At 36.7% G+C, this 25,365-nt stretch overlaps 1 protein-coding gene across 2 annotated transcripts in view; it reads right to left on the minus strand.

Annotated features, from left to right (window-relative positions):
* FBXO3 (F-box protein 3) overlaps positions 1–25,365 on the minus strand; it is a 44,783-nt gene that overhangs the window by 5,420 nt on the left and 13,998 nt on the right. The window contains exons 4-11 of one of the 2 annotated variants that reach the window (XM_049780089.1): positions 16,558–16,672; positions 13,929–14,133; positions 12,063–12,108; positions 9,791–9,875; positions 7,610–7,732; positions 6,110–6,225; positions 4,472–4,662; positions 576–630 (exon numbers count right to left, since the gene is read on the minus strand). In XM_049780089.1, the coding sequence (XP_049636046.1) occupies positions 607–630; positions 4,472–4,662; positions 6,110–6,225; positions 7,610–7,732; positions 9,791–9,875; positions 12,063–12,108; positions 13,929–14,133; positions 16,558–16,672 (905 nt within the window). In that variant the 3' untranslated portion in view covers positions 576–606. Of the gene's footprint in view, positions 1–575; positions 631–4,471; positions 4,663–6,109; positions 6,226–7,609; positions 7,733–9,790; positions 9,876–12,062; positions 12,109–13,928; positions 14,134–16,557; positions 16,673–25,365 lie in introns of those variants that run through there. The other variant, XM_049780088.1, reaches the window with a different exon arrangement.

Below are 25,365 nucleotides of genomic sequence, written 5' to 3' on the forward strand. Positions count from 1 at the left end.
AAATATGGCAAGTAAAAATGACAAGTAAATATGACAATATGACATAAGGAAATCAATTCCTTATTCATGAATTAAAAGAATCTACATTGGTAAAATGAACATCCTACCCAAAGTAATTTATAGATGCAATTCCCACCAAAATTTCCAAAGTATTTTTCAAGGACATAAAACAAATACTTTAAAATTTTTTATGGAACCACATAATTCCTACAAATGGCCAAAGCAATTCTAAAAAAATATGGAAAGTACTGCATTACCAGACTTTAATCTTTACTAAAAAGTCACAGTAACCAAAACTGCTTTGTAGTGGAACAAAGATAAAACTCTTAAGTCAATGGAATAGAACTGAGAGCCCAAATATGAGCCCTCAGAATAGACAGTTGTTTTTTTTTGTTTGTTTGTTTATTTGTTTTTTACAAAAAAAGGGTTAGGTATATGAAATGAAGCAAGAATATCTACTTCAACAAATGGTGCTGAGAAAACTGGATAGTCACAGAAATAAGATGGACCTCTATCTCACAACACATACAAAGTTTTAAGTCAAATGGAGTAAAGACCTTGGTATCAAACCTGTTTCTATACAACGAGGAAAACACAGGCAGGACTCTAAGATCTTGACCTCGAAGGAGTCTTCAAATGATATGATCGCATTGGCAAAGAAAACAAAAGCAGAAGTAAGCAAATGGGATTACTTGAAAATAAAAATATTTCTGCAATGCAAAAGAAATAAATTCTAAATAAAATATTACTCCCACTGAATGGGGGAATAGTCACACATCACACATTAAAAAGCTAATATTGAAGATATAAAGCTATTTCAAAGCTCAACAACAACAACATCCCCATCATAAAGTGGGGGAGGAGATGAGTAGACTATTCCTCAAAGATAACAAAGATAGCTGACAGAAATATGGAAAAAATGTGCAGTCACTGATTATCAGGAAAATGCAGTAAAAATGACCATGGAATATTACCCCACACCAGGAAGATGGTCTATATCACAAAGATTCAAAGCAATAAGTGCTGGCAAGGTTATGTCCAAAAAGAAACTATTTTTCAAAGCTGGTTAATAAAGTCCAGATAATGGCTTGTCTTATGGGGAGGAAAACATGAAGTCTAAAAATAGTTTGTAGACTTTCTTGCTATAGTATATGCAGATTGTGTAAATTTTCATCATCTGCCAGAGTGTAGCTTGCAACAAAAAAAGGAACTTTCATCTGCTGCTAATGTGTGGGAAATCAGTCCCCTGCCGAAAAACACCAAGATTGGGTTACTCTCTGGATAAAATAGAAAATAGTGAGTTGCAAACATGCACCCAGGAAAGAACAGATTAGCAGGAAAGAAAAGAATAGATGGGGAATAGATAGCAGCTGCAAACATACACCAAGGATGTATGCCCAGGAAAACAAAGAATAAGTTTAGGGTCTTTCAGATGCAGAGGGCAAGGTAGGCAAAAATAGAATAGTAAGTTATGATGGATACTTTATACTTTAAGGGTGCCTATTGATTGGCTACGTGGAAAAACCCAGACACTGCTCTTCATGTTGACTGTTGATGTGCTTGCTAACTGTGATTAGTGTTTCTGTAAAACAATGGCTACTTGTTGGGAGCCTGGCTAGGGGAGAGAAGGTTACACTGTATTGAATAAATGGCCTGCCTTGTAAGACCTCTGATGGCTTCTCAGGGTACCCTAAAACCCAGACAGTGCTTTTATGTTTGTCTCCTTATGCCCTTGTTTATCTATGACATTCTAGTGATGGTGACCCTGAATTTAATAGAACACTTGTCCTTCTGAAATGGAATTGCTCCTTGATTCAGACTCTTTGGAAACAGTTTGGGTGGGAATTTCTCAAAATAGATTAAGAATATAGCTTCCACATGACCTTGCAATTCCACTCCTGGCATCTACCCCAAGAACACCATACTTTTAATCTAAAAGGACATATGTATACATCTAAGCTCATCACAGCATTGCTTACAAAAGCCAAGATCTAGAAACAACCCATGTGCCCAATAACACGAGTAGAAAAAAGTGGCATATACCAGTATACTCAGTTATGAGAAGAGTTTAGATCTTACGATTTGCTGTACACATATGGAACTAGAGGAAATAATTCCAAGAGAAGTGAGTCAAAGAAAAGATAATCTCACTCGTGCAGAGTATAAAGAAATAAATCAAGGAATCAGATAACCCACAATAGAAACAACACTGATATATGGTCAGATATATGTGATCAGAGGATGCTGAAAGGAGTAATCAGAGAGAGAATTTGAGATAACAGTGAAGAAGTCTAGTACTATGTTGGTGGACGGTGTAGCAGCTACGCAATTAAAAAAACAATACTGGTACTGTGATAAGAATTGTTAAAACACATGAGACAAAAGAAAACTAAAAAGAAAAATAGATAACTATAATTATAGTTATAAAGTTCAATAATTATCTCTCAAAAAAACAGGAAAATAAGACTACTCAGTAAATATATAGAAGACTTACAAAAAGTTGACCAGGATACTCCTTGGCCCCAGAGTATAGTGAGAACAAGGAAAGAAATTTAGTTGAGGAGGAAAAAGACAGATGTGAATAAAACAGGGTCAAGGGGACTCAGGTACATTAGTAGTGTTAAGGACAGAACAAAAATTCAAATCATAGTCAACAACAATGAAATCATGATACCCAAACTTTACCAACCAAACTGAAAAAGGTGCTATTATATTGGCAGGCTGGGGCAGGGAAATTCCAGGAACTTTGGTTGGGGAAGACTGACACTGGTGGTGAGTTTGGTGCTGAAACACAGTATGTCTAAAACTTAAATATGAGTAACTTTGTAAATCACAATGCTTTAAATAAAAATATAATTAATTAAAAATATGGGGCCGGAGCAGTGGCGCAAACAGTAAGGCATCTGTCTTGCCCACGCTAGCCTAGGACGAACCGTGGTTTGACCCCACGTCAGCGTCCCATACGTCCCCCAACCTAGACTTAAACTTTCCATTTCCATTTTTTCTGGGAATTGACAAGTTCCCAGTGCTGAAAATGCACAGAAAAAAAGCATTCCTACAGTGAGAAGAAACCTAATCTGCAGATTCAGACTGTAGATTCTTTTTATCAGACATGTAACAAGCACAATGACCTGAGGTGCTCTCATTCTCTTTCCAAAAAGCAAGGATGTTCAGCTCACAAACATGTTGCTCTTTCCAGACAATTTCAGACCTACCCATGAGGGCTGTGTCATCCCAGGAGTCATGCCCAGGAGTCCTAGGCACTCTATGGATATTCTACACCTATAAGTCAACTATATGCTAGGTATACAATTTATATTACATTTTTCAGAACTTCACAACTTTTAAAAATTATTTTTATATAGTCCTTAAGATTGGTCTGCTGATAAAATAATTCTAACAATCAAGATTTCTTTTCATTTTGGGAAAGCCCAGTGGTGTTCAGGGTCCACTAAGACAATAGTGGGGCCTGGGAAGGGTTGGGTGGCAGAAAATAAAAATGTAGTGGCTGAAAAGTAAACCCCAAACCTCACACCTATGTAATCTATGAGCCACATTCCTGGTTCCAAGATTATGATTCTAAAATACACCTCCATAATTTCCAAAACAATCCCAGGAGAAATTGATACACCTATTGTTAAACCCTCTTTGTAATAATCTTTGCAGAATGTTGGCAGTATTTTTTTATTTTTTTGTTTTAGTGAAGTTTACTGAACAAAACTTAAATGATGCAAGGAGGGGAAAAAAGAAAAGGAGTATGTGTTCAAAAGAGAACATGAACCTGAAAGAACAAGCAAGCAAAGAGATAAAGACATGCAAGAAAGACACAAGTTCAAGGGAAAGAAAAAGTGTGAGCTTGAACAAGACACCTCTTGGCACTGTTTTTATAAAATTGTGACTTATAGCAAAAAAATGTAAAAATTGCTTTTAAGGACTAAATATAGTAAAGCTATTAAAGACTGACCTACTCTGTTTCTCATTATACCATAGAACTACTTTTGGAAAACAGCAAATCTTTAAAGACAATAACTATTCTATATATTAAATAGTAACTTCTATGTAAATATATACAGAAAATTCTTATTAAGCTATGAACTTTAGTGGTAATGTTTCAATGAAGATATATTAGTTGTAACATTAAGTAGGAGATAATAGTGATTGAGCAGTCTATGCAGTAAATAGCATGTGCACAATTTCTGTGCCTTCCATTCAAATTTACATTGACTCTAAAACTACTCTAAAAATAGTCTACTGAAAAACAAATGGAAAAAAAATACAGCAACTAAAGATCATTTTTAGAATACGGAGCTTCGCATATTTGCTATCTCCTGTACCATCTCCATCCCCATCCCTCAGAATATCTAGAGTTCTATAAATACACTTATAAGTGTTTGGCTATTTTCTGAGGACTCTTTATTTAGAAAATTATACAGCGTCATGTAAATCACTACCAAAGGAAAATTTCACTTACCAATCGAGCTATAGACACTCTAAATGTAGGGCATGCCATATGGAATCGGGGAATGGCGACATTAAAAACCTTGTCTTTAAAGTAGAGAAAATGGAAGGTATAATATCCTTCCATATATCCTGATGTGGTAGAGAATGTGGTACAACTTGTGTATTCATATACACGACCTGGGCTGATAATTGGAAATTCACCTGCAGAGAAAACAGTAAATAAACCAAAATATAAAAATGGTTTTCATTACAGTAAAAGTACTTAATGTAAATGTGCAATTGGAAAAACAATCTAAAAGGAAATGTAACATTATTAACAGAATAAGTATGTTTATATGTTCTGATATACCCTAAATTCTCACATGCCTGCGTAGGTACATGCACGTGTGAGAGTATGTGTTGGTGAGGACTGAGGGAAGAACAGCTAGTAGATAAAAAGAAATCCAAAACAATATTTTCTATTTCAACATGTTTTGAAGCATTGCAGACACCATCTTCAACACATAAGTAATATTTTTAAGTGCTAAAACTAGCTCACACATATAGGAAATGTTTTAAAAAAACATGAGGTTGGAGAGATGGGACAGGGGTCAAGGTACTTGCCTTGCATATGGCTGAGCTCAGTAAGAGCTCAGTATGATTCCCTGAGCATAAAGTCAGAAACAAGCCCTAAGCACTGCCAGGTGTGGCCCCAAAGCAAAAGTAGATTGGTAAGAGACTAAAACATAAAACAAGAGGCATCTTGTATTAAGTGCAAACAAAATGGTACTCATTAAGAAAGATAACAAGGAAACTAAAAATGACAGGAAAGAGAGTTGCTTAGGGGTTACTCCTGGCAGGCTCGGGGAACCAAATGGGATGTGGGGGATCAAACCCAAATTGGCCATGTGTAAAGTCAAATGTCCTACCTACTGTAAACGTCCTGCGCACTGTGCTACCATTTTGGCACCTGACCCTGACCTCAAAGTTTTAAATAAAATTTCCAATATCAAATTCAGGAAATATATCTTTAAATGACTCCATCTGTTCGTAGCAATAATTAATTAGGCAACTTTAAAATTATCTTATATAACCTGAGGTAAAATAATGGAAGTACATAACTTAAATATAATAAATGCTTTTATCATAAAGCCCACCAAAAATATTGGGACACTGAGGATATAATTTAAGACAATCAGTTTTTAAATGTCAATTTTTAAATGTCAATCGTAGCTAGGATGACTGAATAAGAAGACTATAAACTAATTTTATTTCAATATTTCAAAAACTATGGTATTTATTTTATCTTTTCCCCCTATGCCTTATAAGCCTATAGAATATGGTAATGATAATTATATTCAATAAAAATAAGAGTCCAAAAACCAAGATAATCCACAAAGTTTGAATAACTGAGCTTGCAATAATTTTAGAAAATTTGTGTTACTGAAGAGAATAATGACCTTAAATTTATATTTATAAAACAAACTACTACAGTTATAAAAGCCCAGAATATTTATCTTCCACACCATATATACAACTATTAAAAAGATACATTCTTATCTATTAGCTGTATCATGCACTTTCCAAGCTGTGTTCAAATATGCATGCTCTTCAAAAGCAATTAGATGCCTCTCTAGAAGCACTTGGTATCCAAATCACAGGTACTTACCAACTACTCCTGGTCCTTGAACTTCTTCTACATCACCTTTAGCATTTGTTATTCTCCAATAGCGACTATCTAATTGACAAGCCTTCTCAGGAAGTGCATCATTTGACATTTCAATTCTAGAAAAGGTAAAGGAGTTAGCTGTGTGTGTGTGTGTACTAAAGTATTTAGAAGAAATTATCATATTATATTAAACCTAAACCAGTCCATGTTAACCTATTTCTATTCAGTTCTCAAAAGATTTGACCTGATTAGCTTGTCTTATTCATAAAAAAAAAATGCTTTCATTTAATTTACTCATTTGATCTGTATAAGGATCAACAATAGAAAGGGCAAGAAAAGGTTATAAAATGAAGATGACAGCAACCTCTTGCTATTTAAATAAAGATTTTGTATGCAAGTAATTTCTAAAGCATATGGCAAAGAAAAAAGCTGAATCTTTTGTTTTTGATGCAAGGTTATGTAACCCTTCCATTTCTCCATTAATTCATAAAGAGCCTAAAAAAAGTCACTACATAAGAAATGGGATCACATCTGAATCTTTGCCCATATTTTATTTTCTCTTTTTTTTTTTTTTTTTGGTGGGTGGTGGTGGTGGGATTCCCCCTTTTCTCTAGGAATTTACTGTCTCTTACTTTGTGAATACTGCATACACATGTGGAAATGTTTATTACTATTTTAGGCATATCTTAATCCTAGGAACAATCTAAATAAAACAAAACAACACAAACAAATGTACAAAAACTATAAACAATATTAAAATACTAGCATGTTTACAAGAAAATGTGGAACAGAGTACAGTGAGCAGAGGGCCTGGCTTGCATACAACTGGCCCAGATCAATCCCTGACTCTGTGTATGGTCACTGAGGATTGTCAGGAACAATCTCTTGAGCAGAGTAAGAAAATTAAGCCCTGAGCACTGCCAGGTGTGGCCCAAAAGAAAAGAAATCCCATGATGCTTAAAATTCCAGTAAACACATGTGAATCTACTATCTAAAAACATATCCAAAAATAAGTATTCTAAATAGCTAATACCAATAGATTATTTAATCAAAGCACTGTGTACTTCAAGCTAATCTTCTTTATTTAATAAAATCTTACATTTACTATCATGTCCAGTATTATTAAGCATATACCAGATAAACCAGATAGGCCAGATAGGAAATTTACCAGGTAATTTTTATCTTGGTCAACTTGAAAGTTTCTAAAATGCATCACAATGCTAATACAGAGTTTACATGATGAATAAAATTTACCAATTCAACTCACAAGTACCTGGCAAAATAATTTCAGCACAGTATTAATGCAAGAACTTAATTTAGAAATTAACGTAAAGTCAACTATTTACAAATACTATGTTGGAGAAAATTTCCACATCTACCCTCCTCAGTACTTTAGCAAGATGCAGTCTAATATGTGTTGGATGTCATTTCAAAGGAGGCAACATCTGTTATCCAAAAATTCTTCTGTTAGCTGACAAGCAGTGCCATTAAAATTCTCACCTGATTCTGTAGGTGAAGAAATAGTGTGGTGGATGCACAGAGCTCAGTTCTGGCAGAAATGATGTGGAGACTGAAACAGTAATATCTCCCGTTGTTGCTACACACTCTGGATCGTGGACATACCTAGGTCATTATTAAAATTTAACATTTAGACATCAATTAATTCAATCCTAATAATAAAGACACAACATGAAACTGTTTAACCTTTATGGTCAAAACTTTCAACTTGGGCTGGAAAGATAGTATAGTGAATAAGGTAATTGCCCTGCATGGGACCAACCCAAGTTTGTTCCCTGGCATCCTACATGGTCTCCTGAGCCCATCATAAGTGATTTCTGAGTGCACAGCCAAGAGTAAGCCCTAAGCACCTCTGAGTGTGACCCCAAAAAACCAAAGGGGTAAAAAAATAAGATCAAAACTTTAAATTATATTTGGAATCTTAAGGCACAGCAGTTGAAGTCTAATGACCATTAGTCCCAATAATAAATCAGTATTTAATTTGGACAATGAAAATTATTAAAAATGGAATGACATGTTTATTCTAGAAGCCATTACTGTATAATTAATCCATCACTTCAGCCACTTAGGTTGCTGTAAACTATTAACTCTATCCTATCAATAACATCTCAATAACCCAGTAAGAGATTATCACTGCTGGTCTTTCTGGCCCTCATTTCTATTATCTATGGATATTGCACACTGTCTTTTATTTTTCTTCATTCAGACTATACTTTGTCTCTTTTCACTCAGGCATAATAGTCACAATGCCTTTCCATGTATAGGCAAATTTCATGACTTCATTTTTTTCTAACAGTTGCACAGTATTCCATTGTGTAGATGTACGACAGTTTCTTTAGCCATTTTTCTTTGTCAGGCATTTGGGTTGCTTCCAGATTCTTGCTATTATAAATAGTGCTACAATGAATATAGGTGTGCAGAGGGCATTTTCGTATTTTGTTTTTGTGTTCCTATGATATATCCCTAGTAGTGGTATTGCTGGATCAAATGAAGCTCATTTTACAGTTTTTTGAGGAATCTCCATATTGTTTTCCAGAACAGTTGGACCAGAAGGCATTTACCAGTAGTGAAGAGTTCCTTTCCTTCTGCCAGCACTGGCTGCTCTTATTTTTTTGTGATTTGTGCCAATCTCTGTAGTGTGAGATGATACCTCGTTGTTTTGATTTACATCTCCCTGATGATTAGTGATGTAGAGCATTTTTTTCATGTGCCTTTTGGTCATATGTATTTCTTCTTTGAGGAAATATCTATTCATTTCTTCTCTCCATTATTTTGATGGGGTTAGATGTTTTTTCTTGTTAAGTTATGTCAGTACCTTGTATATCTTAGATGTTAGCCCCTTATTTGGTGGGTATTGGGTGAATAATCTCTCCCATTCCATGCGTGGCCTTTGTATCCTAGGGACATTGGTGGTAAGAAAGTTACATTGGGGGCCGGCGAGGTGGCGCTAGAGGTAAGGTGTCTGCCTTGCAAGCGCTAGCCAAGGAAAGGACCACGGTTCGATCCCCTGGCGTCCCATATGGTCCCCCCAAGCCAGGGGCAATTTCTGAGCGCGTAGTCAGGAGTAACCCATAAGCATCTAACGGGTGTGGCCCGAAAAACAAAAAAACAAAAAAACAAAAAAAAAAAGAAAGTTACATTGGTGAAGGGTACTGTAAATTCAATGACTGACTCACTTATGAACCTCTTTGTAGCCATGGTGATTAAATAATTATTAAAAATAGATAAATAAAATAAAAATAATAAAATAAACTAAATTTAAAATATGTGATAAATGAATGAAAGGGAAGTGTTTCAACCTTTAAAGTCACAGTATGCTATGTATACCCAAAAAGTCATGCATCTGACTTTTATCTCTTGTTTTATTAAATGGTTTATCTCAAAAAAAGGAATTAAAGAAAATATATGCAATCTATAATGTTACTGAAATGGTCCCAGTTTGTGTTTTGTAAATAAAATGCTAACTATGTTTAAAAATATAAATAATTTCAAGGGGCCAGAGCAGAAGTACAGTGGCACTTATCTTGCATGCAACTAACTGACTTGGATTCAATCCCAACACCCTTTATGATCCCGAGCCAACCAGGAGTAAGTCTCAATACAGCTTCATGAGGCAAAACAAAACCAAAAACTATTTCAAGTCAAAAACCTCAAGTGAAGTACCTGAAGATTTGGTCTCTGATGATGGGAAAGCCTCCTGATACAACATTGTTGACATAAGAAGTAAACCAGTCAGTAAAAGTAGCACCTAAGAAACAGAATTAAAAAGGGAAGAGAACAAATGGTTTTGCCAAATATATTCAGGAAATAAGAAAATTATTAAAAATGTCTCGATGTTTAAAAGGATGCTATCAATATTATAAATATTTCTATTTTACCAGTCTTAGATCACATCATTTCTTTTTTTTGGTTTTTGGTTTTTGGGTCACACCCGGCAGTGCTCAGGGGTTACTCCTGGCTCTATGCTCAGAAATCGCTCCTGCCAGGCTTGGGGGACCATATGGGATGCCGGATTCAAATCATCCTTTTGTCCTTCTGCATGCAAGGCAAACGTCCTGCCTCCATGCTATCTCTCTGGCCCCTGTTCACATCATTTTTTATCTCTTATTTACCCTAGAGAATCTTGTTTTTGCTTTTGTTTTGTTTTGCTTTGGGTTATAAACAGCAATGTCCTGGGATTACTCCTGGTTCTGTACTCAGAAATCACTCCTTATAAATTTGGGGGTCCATATGGGGAACCAAGAATCCAACCTGGGCTGACTGTAAACAAACCTGCTGTATTACTGCTCTGGTTTCCCAACTAGGGAATATTTAACTGCCTTCAAATCACTTTTGACTCTTACAATTAAATACAGATCTAAAAATTTAACATGTCAAGAAAACGAAGTCTTGATTCTGGAGAAATAGTAGTGCTTGCCTTCATGTGGCAGACCCAGGTTCAAGTCGTAGCACCCCATAAAGTTCCTCTGAGCCCACTAGGAGTAATTCCTGAGCACAGAGTCAGGAGAAAGCTCTCTGAACAGCCTGTTGTGCCCCTTTTCCCCAAAATAAAACATTTAAACATTAGAACAATTAAACATTAAAAAAAGTTTTCTATTATTCTATAGCATAAGAAATATAATGAACCGAAGGCAAATACAGCTATGTCTACAAGAACTACAGGGCAGCTAGAGTGATAGTACACCGGGTGTGGTGTTTGCCTGGAAAACAGCCACCTGAGTTTGATTCATAGAACCCCAAATTGTCACTGAGGCTGATTACAGAGCCAGGAATAACCCCAGAGAACTGCTGGGTGTCTGGGTTTGGCCCCCAAACTAAAATCTACAGGAACTAAGATTTCTCTTTTTGAAAATAAGAATCACCTTATTCTCAGGTGATCAGGGTATATGCCTGCTCCAGGTACATTCTGACAAATGCACAAAATTCTGCAGAACTTTGTGCTCATTCAGGTTCACTCTAAATATAATAGAGGTGTTCTGGTACCAGGCCAGTTTCAAAGTAGTCCAGTTGCACCAAAGCAGATTTAAGTATAAAGAGGTCCTCCATGGTCTCAGTGACCAGCTCACAGAAGGAAAAACAGAAAATGAAAACAACCCAAATATCTATAACAGTGTCCAGATCAAAAAATATTTACATCATTTTTTTGGAAAAAAAAAATCTAACTATCTCATATACCCATTATTTACTGTCAGTACCTCTCAGTGGCAAGTATAAATTAGTTCCTTAATCAATGTTGTTCAATGATTTTCTTTGTCATCTTGTTTCTATTAACCTAATTCTTGCACTCTGCCAGGCTAAAAATGAGATGCTAAACTTAGAGCATCTTGTTATTCCCTTAAGGGAATGATAGAAGGTAACAATTTAAAATTGAGTCTGAGGGTATATACATCTTTAAAATTTTAAGGACATCAGACTATAGCAGGTTTTTTTTTTAATATCTAGTAATGACCTATTCTAAAAAAGTGTTTCATAACTATATTTAAATAATCACTACCCATAGCATGAAATTAAGAAGTCATATGAAGGGGCTGGAGAGATAGCATGGAGGTAAGGCGTTTGCCTTGAATGCAGAAGGATGGTGGTTGGAATCCCAGCATCCCATATGCATCCCCAAGCCTGCCAGGGGGCGATTTCTGAGTGTAGAGTGAGGAGTAGCCGCTGAGCGCTGCCAGTGTGACCCAAAAACCAAAAAAAAAAAAAAAGAAGTCACATGAAAATGTCATTAAAATTCCATACCTTCCATAAAATTTATGGGAGAGGTACAGTTTTGTATATTTTAAAACTATTTTCAGTGTATTTTAAAAAATAATTCTATCTATTTTATGCAATCAAATACATAAGAAAACTTAAATTTCTTATGGCTTATGAAAAAAATAGGGTGGAGTATTTTATTTCCCAACAGAAGAAAAAGGAAAAACATACATTTTTCCCCTACCTATGATAAACATGTCAATAGCAGCTGGATTCCGAGCCATTTGATCCTATATAAGAAAGAGAAAATTGTAATTGAGAAAAGTATTTTTAACTCAATTATTCACTGTTCATTATCCATTTTCACCCCTAGAAACAAGGTAAATAATAAAATAAAATGTGTTGTAACCAAATACTTCAACATTCCTCATGCTTTTTAGTTTCACTTTTATGATTTCTATTTTCAGACCCTTTCTATAAAGCTCTTAGAAAAGTGGCAGGTTCTTTCCAACAATGAAAAGAATTAGAAAGCTTAGTTTTGGCAATAAAATTTTGACAAAGTCCTTTTAGAAGGACGGACTCTGGATTCATAGCCAACACAATCTGAACATTCTAAATTAGTCACTTCTATTAGTAAATTGAGAAACCAAGTTATTAGACAACAACCCCACAGAAGTATTAAGTCAAACATAATAAGAGGATGAAACTTTGAAAAATCTTCAGAATGGAAGCACTTCAAATACTTTAAATTTAAGAATCAAGTATTTCGGGTTAGTATGAAAAATATTTTCTATTTTTATTCCACTCCTAAATTAAATACTGTATTTTCTGGCGTATAAGACGACTTTTGAAATGAAAAAAAAAAAAAAAGTCAACCGAAAATCAGGGGTCGTCTTATATGCCGAGTATATCCCAAAAAACGTTTTGATATGCCGCTAAATGAAAATTGTCTGGATATTGCCACAAAACGAATTTTCCAACTTGATCCTGTACCAATCACTGCAAGGCTGCTCGGACCACCTCTCTAACTCAGCCACTCCAAGCAGGCTTTTTATGAATGCAAATTAGGCGATGTTCTGGACCCGAATCTACACTGTAAAAAGCCTGCTCAGATTGGCCAGAGTCAGAGAGGAAGTCTATTACAGTATAACCTTAGAAACTTTGCTTGTTGTGACTGGCTCACTGTGGTACATACAGTTGCAGCACAGGAACGTTCTATCTTATACAGCGAATATAGGCCTAAACCTATGTTTTAATGTAAAATTAAGTGGGGTTGTCTTAAAAGCCCAGTCGTCTTATATGCTGGAAAATATGATAGTAAACATCTAGGCAAACATAAAACTCAACTAAAACTCAACATATATAAAATTACTGAGAGCTGAAGAAATAAAAATAAAATCAAAGTTTGGGATGGGTCAGGATTATGGTTCAGAGGTAGCTAGCTATGTCCTTGCAAATGTGAGGCTTGGGTTTGATCCCCAGAACCACAAAGCAAAACAAAACAAAATACCATAAATTCTGAAATACATTAAAATAATACCAAAGTTCTGTTTAAATAGGTTCATATTTTTTCAAAACTCATATATACTAAAGATAAACCTTCAAATGCTTCTACTATACTAAGAATTTGAATTAAAAGAAATTCAAAGCTAATTTTTTTTAAATTATAAATGTATACAATAGTCACTTAAGCAAAAACTCATTCATTTTCCTTAATTTTTTTTTTTTTTTGGTTTTTGGGCCACACCCGGCGGTGCTCAGGGGTTACTCCTGGCTGTCTGCTCAGAAATAGCTCCTGGCAGGCACGGGGGACCATATGGGACACCGGGATTCGAACCAACCACCTTTGGTCCTGGATCAACTGCTTGCAAGGCAAACGCCGCTGTGCTATCTCTCCGGGCCCTCATTTTCCTTAATTTAAAGTGACTTATTACAATTTTCAGCTGTGTGTGCAGTGTTAGTGTAGTGGTAAAATCTCTTCTAGCACCTTCTGGCTAGATAAGTCTATAATTAAACTGCAGAATTCTCTCTATCCATCTACATACTAAATGCACACACTTATATGCTCATTACAACATATCTTAAAACCTCAAACACATTTGCTACTTACAGGACATTGGTAGAAAACTTCATTTTTGTTTCGGCCCTCCGCAGCTTCTACTGCTATGTACTGACTTAAACCAGTATGTATGCAAAACGTCAAAGGGAGACAGTACTTTAGTCCCTGTCTCTGCTGGAAGCCTCCAGCAGCCGTATCAACATCTAACAAATCCTCTGAACGATAGTGATTCGACAGCGCCATACTTCCCAATAACCTGAGAATACAGACTCAACAGTTAATCAATTGCCGTACCAAACAGATATGCTTCATCTTTTTGAGGAATAACAATTTCAAAATTACAACTTTACAAGAACAGATTCGCCTATAAATTATAAACCAATTCCCTCTCTAAGTACTACTCCTTTTATATATTAAATTCAAACTCCTAGGCCAGGGATGTGATCAGTGGTAGAGTATTTGCCATATGTGTGTGATACAAGGCCATGAATTTGATTCCTAAGTGTCTAAATGTCAGCATTTTTTTGTTTGTTTTTGGGCCACATCCAGTGACGCTCAGGGTTACTCCTGGCTATGCACTCAGAAATCGCTCTTGGCTTGAGGGACCATATGGGACACTGGGGGATAGAACTGCAGTACGTCCTAGGCTAGCATGTGCAAGGCAGGTGCCCTACCACTTGCGCCACTGCTCCGGCCCCTAAATGTCAGCATTTTAAAATTTTGCTTGTGGAGGACCTGAGCAATAGTATAAGCATAGTATTTGCCTTGCACATGGCTAACCCACATTTTATCCCAGCACCCCATACAAATCCCCTAAGCATACCAGGAATGATCCCTGAGTATAGAGCAAGGAGACCCTGAGCATTGGTGGTTGTGGTCCACAGACAAAACAAACAAAAAATCTTGCTTCTGGGACAGAGAGATAGGACAGCAGGCAGGGTTCTTGACTTGCACTCAACCAACTTACGTTCAATCCCTGGCATCATATATGGTCCCTAAGCACTGCCAGGGGAGTACTTGAGTACACAGCAAGGAATTAACCCTGAGCATCACCAGGTCAAAAATTAAAAATCTTGCTTATTCAAGATTATATTTACCAGGATATTCTCTGTTTTGCTAAGTATGCAATAAATGACTAATAATTTAAAAAGTAAATTCTCCCTGTAGTCTTTACATAAACTCAGCTTTTAGCTTACACTATCCTACCTGGCCTGATAAATGTAAATCAGTCTAAAAGTTGTTCAACTTTCACAAACTTGGGACAGATGATCCAAATTCTTCTTGAATATGTATGAAAACAATATGGGGTGTAGTCCTTGAAAAGATTCCTCTCCTAGGTGGGCTGAGGATACTTCAAAATTCTGTACCGAAATGAACTGTTAAGTCACATCAATCTGGGAAACAATTCTTTACAACTCTGCTAGTAAAATTCTCTCCTGTTAGCTTCAGAAATGTAACAATTCTTCAACTTGAGTTTGATTAAAAACAAAACAAAACAAAAAACAAAAGTCACTCAGACCATTATTATATTTCTAAATACTACCTTGTAAGCTGAGTATACAAATACTTCCAAGATTTCGTGTAAATACTCAACCCAGATATGGAATAACATAGCCTCACAGATATATATGAATTTGCAGGTTTCCAAAAAGATACCAAGTTACAGTGAGAATTATGCAAAGTTCACTCTAAATTTAGACAACTTTCATAGTGTAATGACTCTAAAATAACTTAATTTCCTAAAAAAGAAAAAGGAGTAGACCCATTCAAATTAGTTTTTAAGTCTGTGAATTTGACCTCTACTAAAAGGTATGCTTAAAAAAAGAAAAGTATTCAGAACTAGAGAAATAACACAGCAGGTAGGGTGTTTTCCTTGCACATGGTCTAACTTGGGTTTGACACACACATACACACATCCTCCAGTGCCCTATATGGTCCCTCCCTCAAGACTGTCAGGAGTAAGTTCTAAGTACTGCTGGGTGCGGCACAAAAATAAACGAAAAAACACTCCACGATTAATACTATTTTCTAAAAGGAAATTTAAGACAGACCATTCAGTTAAAGATTATACCTGATTTCTCACCTGTTTCAGTTAAAATATACCCATATACATCTGTACATAGACCCACTCCAATCAGATTTCATTTTGATTTATAATAATACCTTTGTAGATAGTTTGAATAACATTTATATTGGTAAAATAAAAATTATGCTTAAGATTTTGCCTTAATGAACTGCTATATGGAGAAAGAAGAAATTCCTATACTTTATCTGTAAGAGTAACTACAAAGGTCACATGTGGTTTAGTGGTAGAGAGCATGCCTTGAAAGAAAAAGACTGGGTTCAATCTTTGACAGTGCTAAACAAATAATGAGTAACTATAAATTCAACTTATTTTCATCCTACAAAATAACTTGTCATTAAAAATAACCAAAACTGAGCTATAGAGATAGCTCAAAGGGCAGAATGTGTGGCTTCCATGAGTCTGCATGTCCAGCCCTCTATGTCTCTGGAGTGGGTCTGCTTGCCCCTTACAGGGCTAAGCCTGAGCACATACCGTCAGGTAAACACTACCATGCTGAATATTGGTAGCCAATGTCTAAACCCTTAAGCACCACTGAGGAAAGTTCTTCCCATGACCACAAAAAAAAAAAAATAACCAAAAGAGTAAATAGCTTACCCAGGAACCACTAACTTCTGTCCATTGTGGATACGATAGGAGCATCGATAATCATTAGGAAGCCTGCAACCAATCTGAGCTTCCACAGCATCTAGGTCTTCTTCTCGGGCACCCTCTGCAAATGCACACATACACATACACACAAATTAAATTATGAAGTAACAAAAAATCAAAATCTAAGAAATACAATCCATCTGTGCTAGCCAGAAAAATACAATCTGAAAAGTACTTCAGTGCTTTTGATCTCTGAAGCACTGAACTGGCCAATTCTCAACAGGGAAAACAATGGCACTAAATAGAATAGGAGAAAGTGGCCATCAATGAGATCTGCAATATTTTTCAACATTACAATACAAACTTTAGAAAATACCTTTTTTTCTTAATATATTTTACATATTTAAAAAAAATAAAAGTAAAAACAAAAATAGGGGCCAGTGCAGTGGTACAAGTGGTAAGGTGTCTGCCTTGCCTGTGCTAGACTAGGTTCAATCCCCCAGTGTCCCATATGGTCCCCCAAGACAGAAGTGATTTCTGAGGGCATAGCCAGGAGTAATCCCTGAGCATCACAAGGTGTGACTGAAAAACAAAAACAAACAAAAAACAAAACAACAAAAACCTTAACTGATGTTGTCAAGTTCCCTTAATTGATATTGTCAAGAGTTTTTGCTTAATCTCTTAGTGGAAAATAAAGGTGATCAGTTTCGATTCATATTGTAGGAGGTCTTTAATTTGAATTTTTCACATTTGTAAGTTTCTATTATTAAGAATGGATAATAAGTACATCTAGTCTAGCTTGAGAAATAGGGGCCAGAGCGGTGGTGCAAGTAATAGGGCATTTGCCTCGCATGCGCTAACCTAGGACCGCGGTTTGATCCCTCAGCATCCCATATGGTCCCCCCAAACCAGGAGCACATAGCCAGGAGTAACCCGAGTGTGACCAGGTGTGGCCCTAAAACAAATAAAACAAAACAAAAGTTGAAAAATATAAAGTAAAAAGATTCATTTCTAGCAATGACCTATCAAGTTGCTGGATCAAACTTTTTGCTGAAAACATTTAGGAAATCTAAGTAATAGAAGATTCAGGGGCTGGAGCAATAGCACAATGGTAGGGCGTTTGTCTTGTATGCGGCCAACCCAGTATGGACCTGGGTTCTATTCCGAGCGTCCCATTGGTCCCCTGAGCCTGCCAGGAGCAATTTCTCAATGCAGAGCAGGAGTAACCCCTGAGCCCTGCTGGGTGTGACCCAAAGACAAAAACAAAAAAACCACAAGAAACAAAAACAAAAATTTAAGGCTTCTAGAGAATCTCACAATAGAGAGAACTTGAAGGTGAGGGAGGGATAAGCATGAAGCTCATCAAGCTGGATGGTTTGGTGGTATGCAGACTAAATTTTACAAAATTGAAAAAACTTCAACTACAGAGTCAATCAACCCATGGAAGATAATCATTAGGAAAAATATAAATATGTGAGCACATCTTTGAAAAGCTGCTGAAAAGCAAAGACAAAGAAATTTCTTAAAAGCAGAGAAGGGAAAAGGCACATAATAACCTTCAAAGAAACCATAGCTGGGACTGACAGCTAAATTCTCAATGGAAAAAAAAAAAAAGGAATAGGATCCTCAAAGAAAAACAAAAATTCCTGTTGGTTAAATTCTGTATCTATATAATATAAAGTGAAAATAAAATATATTTTAGATCAAAAATATCCAGAAAATTCAGCAGTAGAGCTCTGATTCCCTAGTATTACCAGGTCTAATAAGCATAGGAGGAAAATGAAATAGTAAAAAGAAAATTCATCGCAGATAGAAGCATAAAGATGGTGGGTTACCAGCAAAAATGATGGATTAACAGAAAGTTAATTCAAAGGTGTTTAAAATGATAATGAATATAAATAATAATAATGTTTCCGGATATAAAATGATGAAAATCCGAATGACAAAAAAAACTATAAAACAACAAAGACAGAAGGGAAGTGTAATTAAAGTTAAAAGTAATCTAAAAGCCGGGCTGGAGTGGTAAGGCATTTGAAACCCCCGTGTCCCATATGGTCCCCCAAGTCAGAAGTGATTTCTGAGTGCATAGCCAGAAGTAACCCCTGAACATCATCGGGTGTGGTCAAAGAAACAAAACAAAACAAAGAAAAGTAATCTAAAGTCTTTCATAGCCAAGAAGCAGTGAAAATACTAATTTATAACAGACTGTAACTAAGTGAAAGATTCATAATTTAATCTTTAGGGAAAGCACTAAAAATTTAAAGAATTTTTTGAAAAGGTTAATTAATCTTTAATGAATTAAAATTAGAATTAAATTAGGGGGCCGGGCGGTGGCGCTAAAGGTAAGGTGCCTGCCTTGCCTGCGCTAGCCTTGGACGGACTGCGGTTCGATCCCCCGGTGTCCCATATGGTCCCCCAAGCCAGGAGCAACTTCTGAGCACATAGCCAGGAGTAACCCCCTGAGCGTTACCGGGTGTGGCCCAAAAACCAAAAAAAAAAAAATTAGAATTAAATTAAAAGAATTTCAGAAGAATAAAAAGATGAATACCTATATAGATGAGAACAAAATAGAAACAGCATACTTAAACTCAAAAATAGTAGCAAATGCATTAAGATGAAAGAAACTAAGAGAAAGAGGCGCCAGAGAGCTAGCACAGCGGTAGGGCATTTGCCTTGCATGTAGGAGGACGGTGGTTCAAATCCTGGCATCCCATATGGTCCCCTGAGCCTGCCAGGAGTGATTTCTGAGCACAGAGAGCACAGGAGTAACCCCTGAGCACTGCCAGGTGTGAGGCCCCCCCCCCAAAAAAAAACAAAAAGAAAAAAAAAGAGAAATAATGACAAGATTTAAAAAAATATAACATGCAGGGATAACACACAATGGAACAGAATGCTTGCTTTATAAGCTTGAGGTCATGAATGGGATCCCCAGTTCAGCCCCTCTAGGACCCTCCAAAAAGAATCTTAGGCAGCATTCCCAATGATGCCCTCACCTTACCCCCTTGTGCATCGCTCCACCCCAGTTCCCCACAAGTAAGGCCTGTCCAGACCTCCTCACCCACCAGAAACCACCACCACAAATAAACAAAAACAGAAAGAAGGAAAAAAAAAACCAGAATCAGGTCTATGAGTTAAATCTTAATAATGTATATACAGAAAAGCAAGCTAGAATAGCACTACTCAAATAATGCAAAATAAATTGTAAAAAAATAGCATTTGCAGAAGCGATGGAGAATTTCTTGCAATGTTAAATTCACATTATAGCTATTATATATCAAATTTTGTGCAACTAGTAACACAGCTTCAAACATTCATTTTAAATACTAAAAAGGGGGGAAACAATGTATCTGCGATCATAAAAATTATCTCATTTTTATTGCTGTAATATTAGCAGCTTAAAACACATTCTTTCATAGTTTTTGTCAGTTAGAAGTCAGAGCATGAGTGAACTGGAATCTCAACTCAGAGCATTAGTTTCTTTTCTTTTCTTCTTTTTTTTTTTTTTTTTGGTGACCCTATCATGTCGTAAAATGGAGCTACTTTGCTCTTCCAAGCTGTCTGTTGGCAAAATCCAGTTTAATTCAGCTGCTGGAAGCCACTTGCCACTTCATGTCACAATCTGCTCCTCACAACATGCAGTCTGTAGATTCAGGGCAAATAGGAGATCATGCTTTCTAGTCTCTGATTTCTACAAGATCCGGTTTCCTTTAGGCACTCTCCTGACTGGGCATAATTAATCTTGTGATTAAGGATTAGTCAAATTCAAGTAATTTGGGATCCTTTTTATAATATCTGTAACACCTGTTTACCTTTGCCATCTGACCTAGTCCTAGCATAGGACTGTATCTTGTTAGATCCCTACAGATAATCAAAAAAAGCAACTGTTACTCAGAGGATACACAGGCAAGGTGGTAATCTTGGGAGTGATCTCAAAACTCTGCCTAATAAGAATGAGAAATATTTTTTTGTTTTGGGGCAATACCTGGCTCTGTGCTCAAAGATCACTCCTGGCAGAAGGATACAAACTATAGCCATTACTATCCAATACTGCACAAAAGAACCTTGTCAATGCACTGGGCAAGAAAAGAAATATACACTTGGGAACTAGAAACTAAAAGTAATACTCACTTAACATCTCTATGAAATGAAGAAATACACATTAAAATTGAACATTTACTAGGAAGTCAATAATATAAAGAATGACATGAACGTGCTAGTAAAAATGTAAATATCAGGGGCCAGAGCGGTGGTGCAAGCAGTAGGGTGTCTGCCTTGCACATGCTAACTTAGGATGGACTGTGGTTCAATCCCCTGGCATCTCATATGGTCCCCCAAGCCAGGAGCAATTTCTGAGTGCATAAACAGGAGTAACCCGCTGAGTGTTACTGGGTGTGGCCCAAAAACCAAAAACTAAAAAAAAAAGTAAGTATCAAAAATCTGAATACACATTCTTCTCCAAATTACAAGGGACACTCTCCAACATGGACCACATGCTAGGACACAAATCATACCTCCACATGGTCAAGGGGACAGAAATCATACCAACTATCTTCTCAAAATGATGCATTAAAATAAGTCAATTAAAAATAGAAAGAGCAACAAACTCAAATACCTAGAAATGAAATAATCTGTTACTGAACAAACAGCGAGTGAGAGAGGAAATGAAAGAGGAAATTACTGGTAAATGATTCCTGGAAACAAATAAGAATGAAGACGATCCCTGCCAGAACTTGTGGGATACAGCAAAAAAAATGTTACAGGAATGTTTGTAGCTATGCAAGCATTCATCATGAAAGAAGGGCCCGCATAAATAATTTGACCATTTAACTTGGAGAAATGAAAATGATGAAAAGGAGCCCAAAGCAGTAAGAGGAAGGAAATAATAAAACTTGGAGCAGAAATTAACTGGAATCCCCCTAAAACAATCCAAAAGATCAATGAAACCAAGAGCTTGTTTGAAAAAAAAAAAAAAAAGAAAGAAAGAAAAGAAAAAAAAAACCAACAAAATCAATAAGCCACTAGCAAGGCTCACAAAGTAAAAGAATCTTAATAAACCAGAAATAAAAGGTGAGAAATCACAACAGATATTACAATGCCTGAGAGCAGATGAATGAGTAAGAAACTATGTTAAATCTACACAATGGAATACTATGAAATTGTTAGGAAAAATTAAGTCATGAAATTTGTTTATACATGGATGGATATGGAGAGTATTATGTTGAGTGAAATAAGTCAGAGGAATAGAAATAGAATAATCAAACTCATTTAAGGGACATTAAAAAAAATATCATAGTAGGGGCTGGAGAGATAGCATGGATGTAAGGCATTTGCCTTGTATGCGTAAGGACGGTGGTTCAAATCCCGGCATCCCATATGGTCCCCCAAGCCTGCCAGGAATAATTTCTAAACCTAAAACCAGGAGTGACCCCTGAGCGCTGCCAGGTGTGACCAAAAAAAAAAAATAATATATATATATATATATATATATATATATATATATTATAGCATAGTAATAATACTTAAAGACAATAGAAATAAGGACCAAAATGACCAGTCCCCGCCCCAAGAGTGGGGGAATAAAGTTAGGGTAGAGAAAAGACCATCATAACAATAATAGTTGGGAATGATCACTCTGGAAAAGCACGAAGTGCTGAAAGGAGGTAAAGTGATATGTATGATACTCCTTTGGAAACCAATTTGCAAAACACAGTGTGTTTAAAAAGAAAAAAAGGAAAAATGAGAGGGAGAGATAGAAAGAAGAAAAGTATCTGTCATAGAAGCATACAGGAGGAAGGGTAGTGGAAGGGTGAAGGGAATCAAATTGGAGGTTTAGGTAGCAAAAATTGTGCACTGATGAATGGATTCAGTGTTGGGCATTGTATAATTGAACTCAATCACGAACAAGTTTGTTATCTCATGAAGATTCAATTAAAATTATTAAAGAAAAAGAAAAAAAGAAAATACTTGCATATCATGCATCTGAAAGAGGGCTAATATCCATATAAATAAAGCATTCACAAAACTCAACAACAAAAAGCAAACAACTCCATCAAAATGAATTGGAAGAGAAGTTGAACAGACATTACCTTACAGAGAAAGCTATCAGGCCAATGGGCATATAAAAATGTTCATATTATCAGGGAAATGCAAATCAAATCAACAATGAGATAGCACCTCACCCCAGTGAGAATGGGCTACTTCAAATAGTCTGGAATAAGCCAGTGCTGGCAAGGATATGGTGAAAATGGAACTCTCATTCACTATTTGTGGAAATGTTATCTGATTCAGCCTCTTTGAAAAACTGTATGGTGATTTTTCAAAAAACTAAAGATAGAATTTCCAAGAATGGGGTGTTTGTTTGGTGGTGCCCAAGGCAGTGTTGTGAGACTTAAAAAGGGAAAATCCTCAGCCTGAACTCATCAGTGTGAGAACAGCAAGAGAACAGCCACTCTGCTTTGCTCCATGGCTGTGCATTAGTTCCAAAGAACTGTACAACACTTACTAAGAGTACTGTACATCAAAGTTTATATTGGGAAAAACAATGCAGAACCACAACACACCTTGTGATTGAAGAAGCTAGTTGTGCAAAACCAACCAACACCTGCCATATGCATAACATTTTTGATCAGGACTTTAGAGGAAAATGTTACAAATGTTCAATGAACTTATGGCCCGGAAGACAAGAGTAGAAATGAGAAAAATGTAAACAGAAATATCAGGGCTAAAAAACATGGTAGGTGAAATGAAAACCTCACTGGAAAGCTTCACCAGCAGAGTAAGTAACAGATTCTGAGGACAGAATCAGTGATAAAGAAGATGAGCTGCATAACGTCTCCATACAAGAGAAGAGGCTGGAAAAAAGTCCTAAAAAAAAAAAACAAAAACAAAAAACAACAAACAAACAAACAAACAAACAAAAACGGGGTCGGAGAGATACCATGGAAGTAAAGCGTTTACACCTCGCATGCAGAATTTTGGTGGTTTGAATCCCGGCATCCGATATGGTCCACCCCTGAGTCTGCCAGGAGCGACTTTTTTTTTCTTTCAGTTTTTATATTTTTTCTTTAAACATCTTGATTAAAAATATGATCGTGATTAGGTTTCAGTCATGTTAAGAACAACCCCCTTCACCAGTGCAACATTCCCACCACCAATGTTCCAAATCTCCCTCCATCCCACCCCACCCCCACATGTACTCTAGACAGGCTTTCCAGTTCCCTCATTCATTCACATGATTATGGTAGTTCTCAGTGTAGTTATTTCTATAACTGCACTCACTCTGTGGTGAGCTTCATGAAGTGAGCTGGAACTTCCAGCCCTCCTCTCATTGTCGCTAAGGATTGTTGCAAAAATGACTTTTATTTTTCTTAAAACCCATAGATGAGGGAGACTATTCTGTGTGACTCTCTCTCTCCCTCTGACTTATTTCACTCAGCATGATAGACTCCACGTACATTCATGTATAGGAAAATTTCATGACTTCATCTCTCCTGACAGCTGCATAATATTCCATTGTGTATATGTACTACAGTTTCTTTAGTCATTCGTCTATTGAAGGGCATCTTGGTTGTTTCCAGAGCCTGGCTATTGTGAATAGTGCTGCAATAAATATAGGTGTGAGGAAGGGGTTTTTGTATTGTATTCTTGTGTTCCTAGGGTATATCCCTAGGAGTGGAATAGCTGGGTAGAATGGGAACTCAATTTCCAGTTTTTGGAGGAATCTCCGTATCGCTTTCCATAGAGGTTGAACTAGATGGCATTCCCAATAGCAGTGGATAAGAGTTCCTTTCTCTCCACATCCCCGCCAGCACTGATTGTTCTCATTCTTTGTGATGTGTGCCAATCTCTGTGGTGTGAGATGGTATCTCATCGTTGTTTTGATTTGCATCTCTCTGACGATCAGTGATGAGGAGCATTTTTTCATGTGCCTTTTGGCCATTTGTATTTCTTTTTTATCAAAGTGTCTGTTCATTTCTTCTCCCCATTTTTTGATGGGATTAAATGTTTTTTCTTGTAAAGTTCTGTCAGTGCCCTGTATATTTTGGATATTAGCCCCTTATCTGACAACTTCTGAGCAGGAGTAACCCCTGAGCGAGGCCGTGTGTGACCCAAACCCACCCCCCCCCCAGGGGCCGGGAAGGTGGCACTAGAGTTAAGGTGTCTTCCTTGCAAGTGCTAGCATAGGACAGACCACGGTTCGATCTCCCGGCATCCCATATGGTCCCCTCAAGCCAGGGGCAATTTCTGAGCACATAGCCAGGAGTAACCCCTGAGCGTCAAATGGGTGTGGCCCAAAAACCAAAAAAAAAAACCACCAAAAAACCCACATATACACACACACCAAATCCAAAGCCAAAGCCAAAAGAATTGATACCCAATCTACAACAAGCTAGACACAGAGGGGACCACTTATACTAGCAGCCAGGGGTGGAGGGGTAAGGGAGGAGAGGGGGATATGGGATGCAAGCTGGGAACAGGGGGTGGAGGGAGGACAACTTTGGTGATGGGAATTCCCCTGATTCAATGTTAATATATACCTAAAACATTACTGTGAAAGATATGTAATCCACTTTGGTCAAAATAAAAATAATTATTATAAAAAAAATAGCAAACTGACAACAACAGAACTCTAGGATAAACTCAATAGAAACAACATAAGAATTATTGGGGTCCCAGAGACCCAGGAAGAAAACCTGATGAATAGTCAACTGTCAAGGACATACATCACTATTGAGAAATTCCTAGACCTACTAAGTGTATACAACCATATTCTGGATGGCCAAAAAGTACCAGCTAAAAGAGATCCGAAGGCAA

The sequence above is a fragment of the Suncus etruscus genome, chromosome 9 (genome assembly GCF_024139225.1).
Source record: "Suncus etruscus isolate mSunEtr1 chromosome 9, mSunEtr1.pri.cur, whole genome shotgun sequence".
Lineage (NCBI taxonomy): Eukaryota > Metazoa > Chordata > Mammalia > Eulipotyphla > Soricidae > Suncus > Suncus etruscus.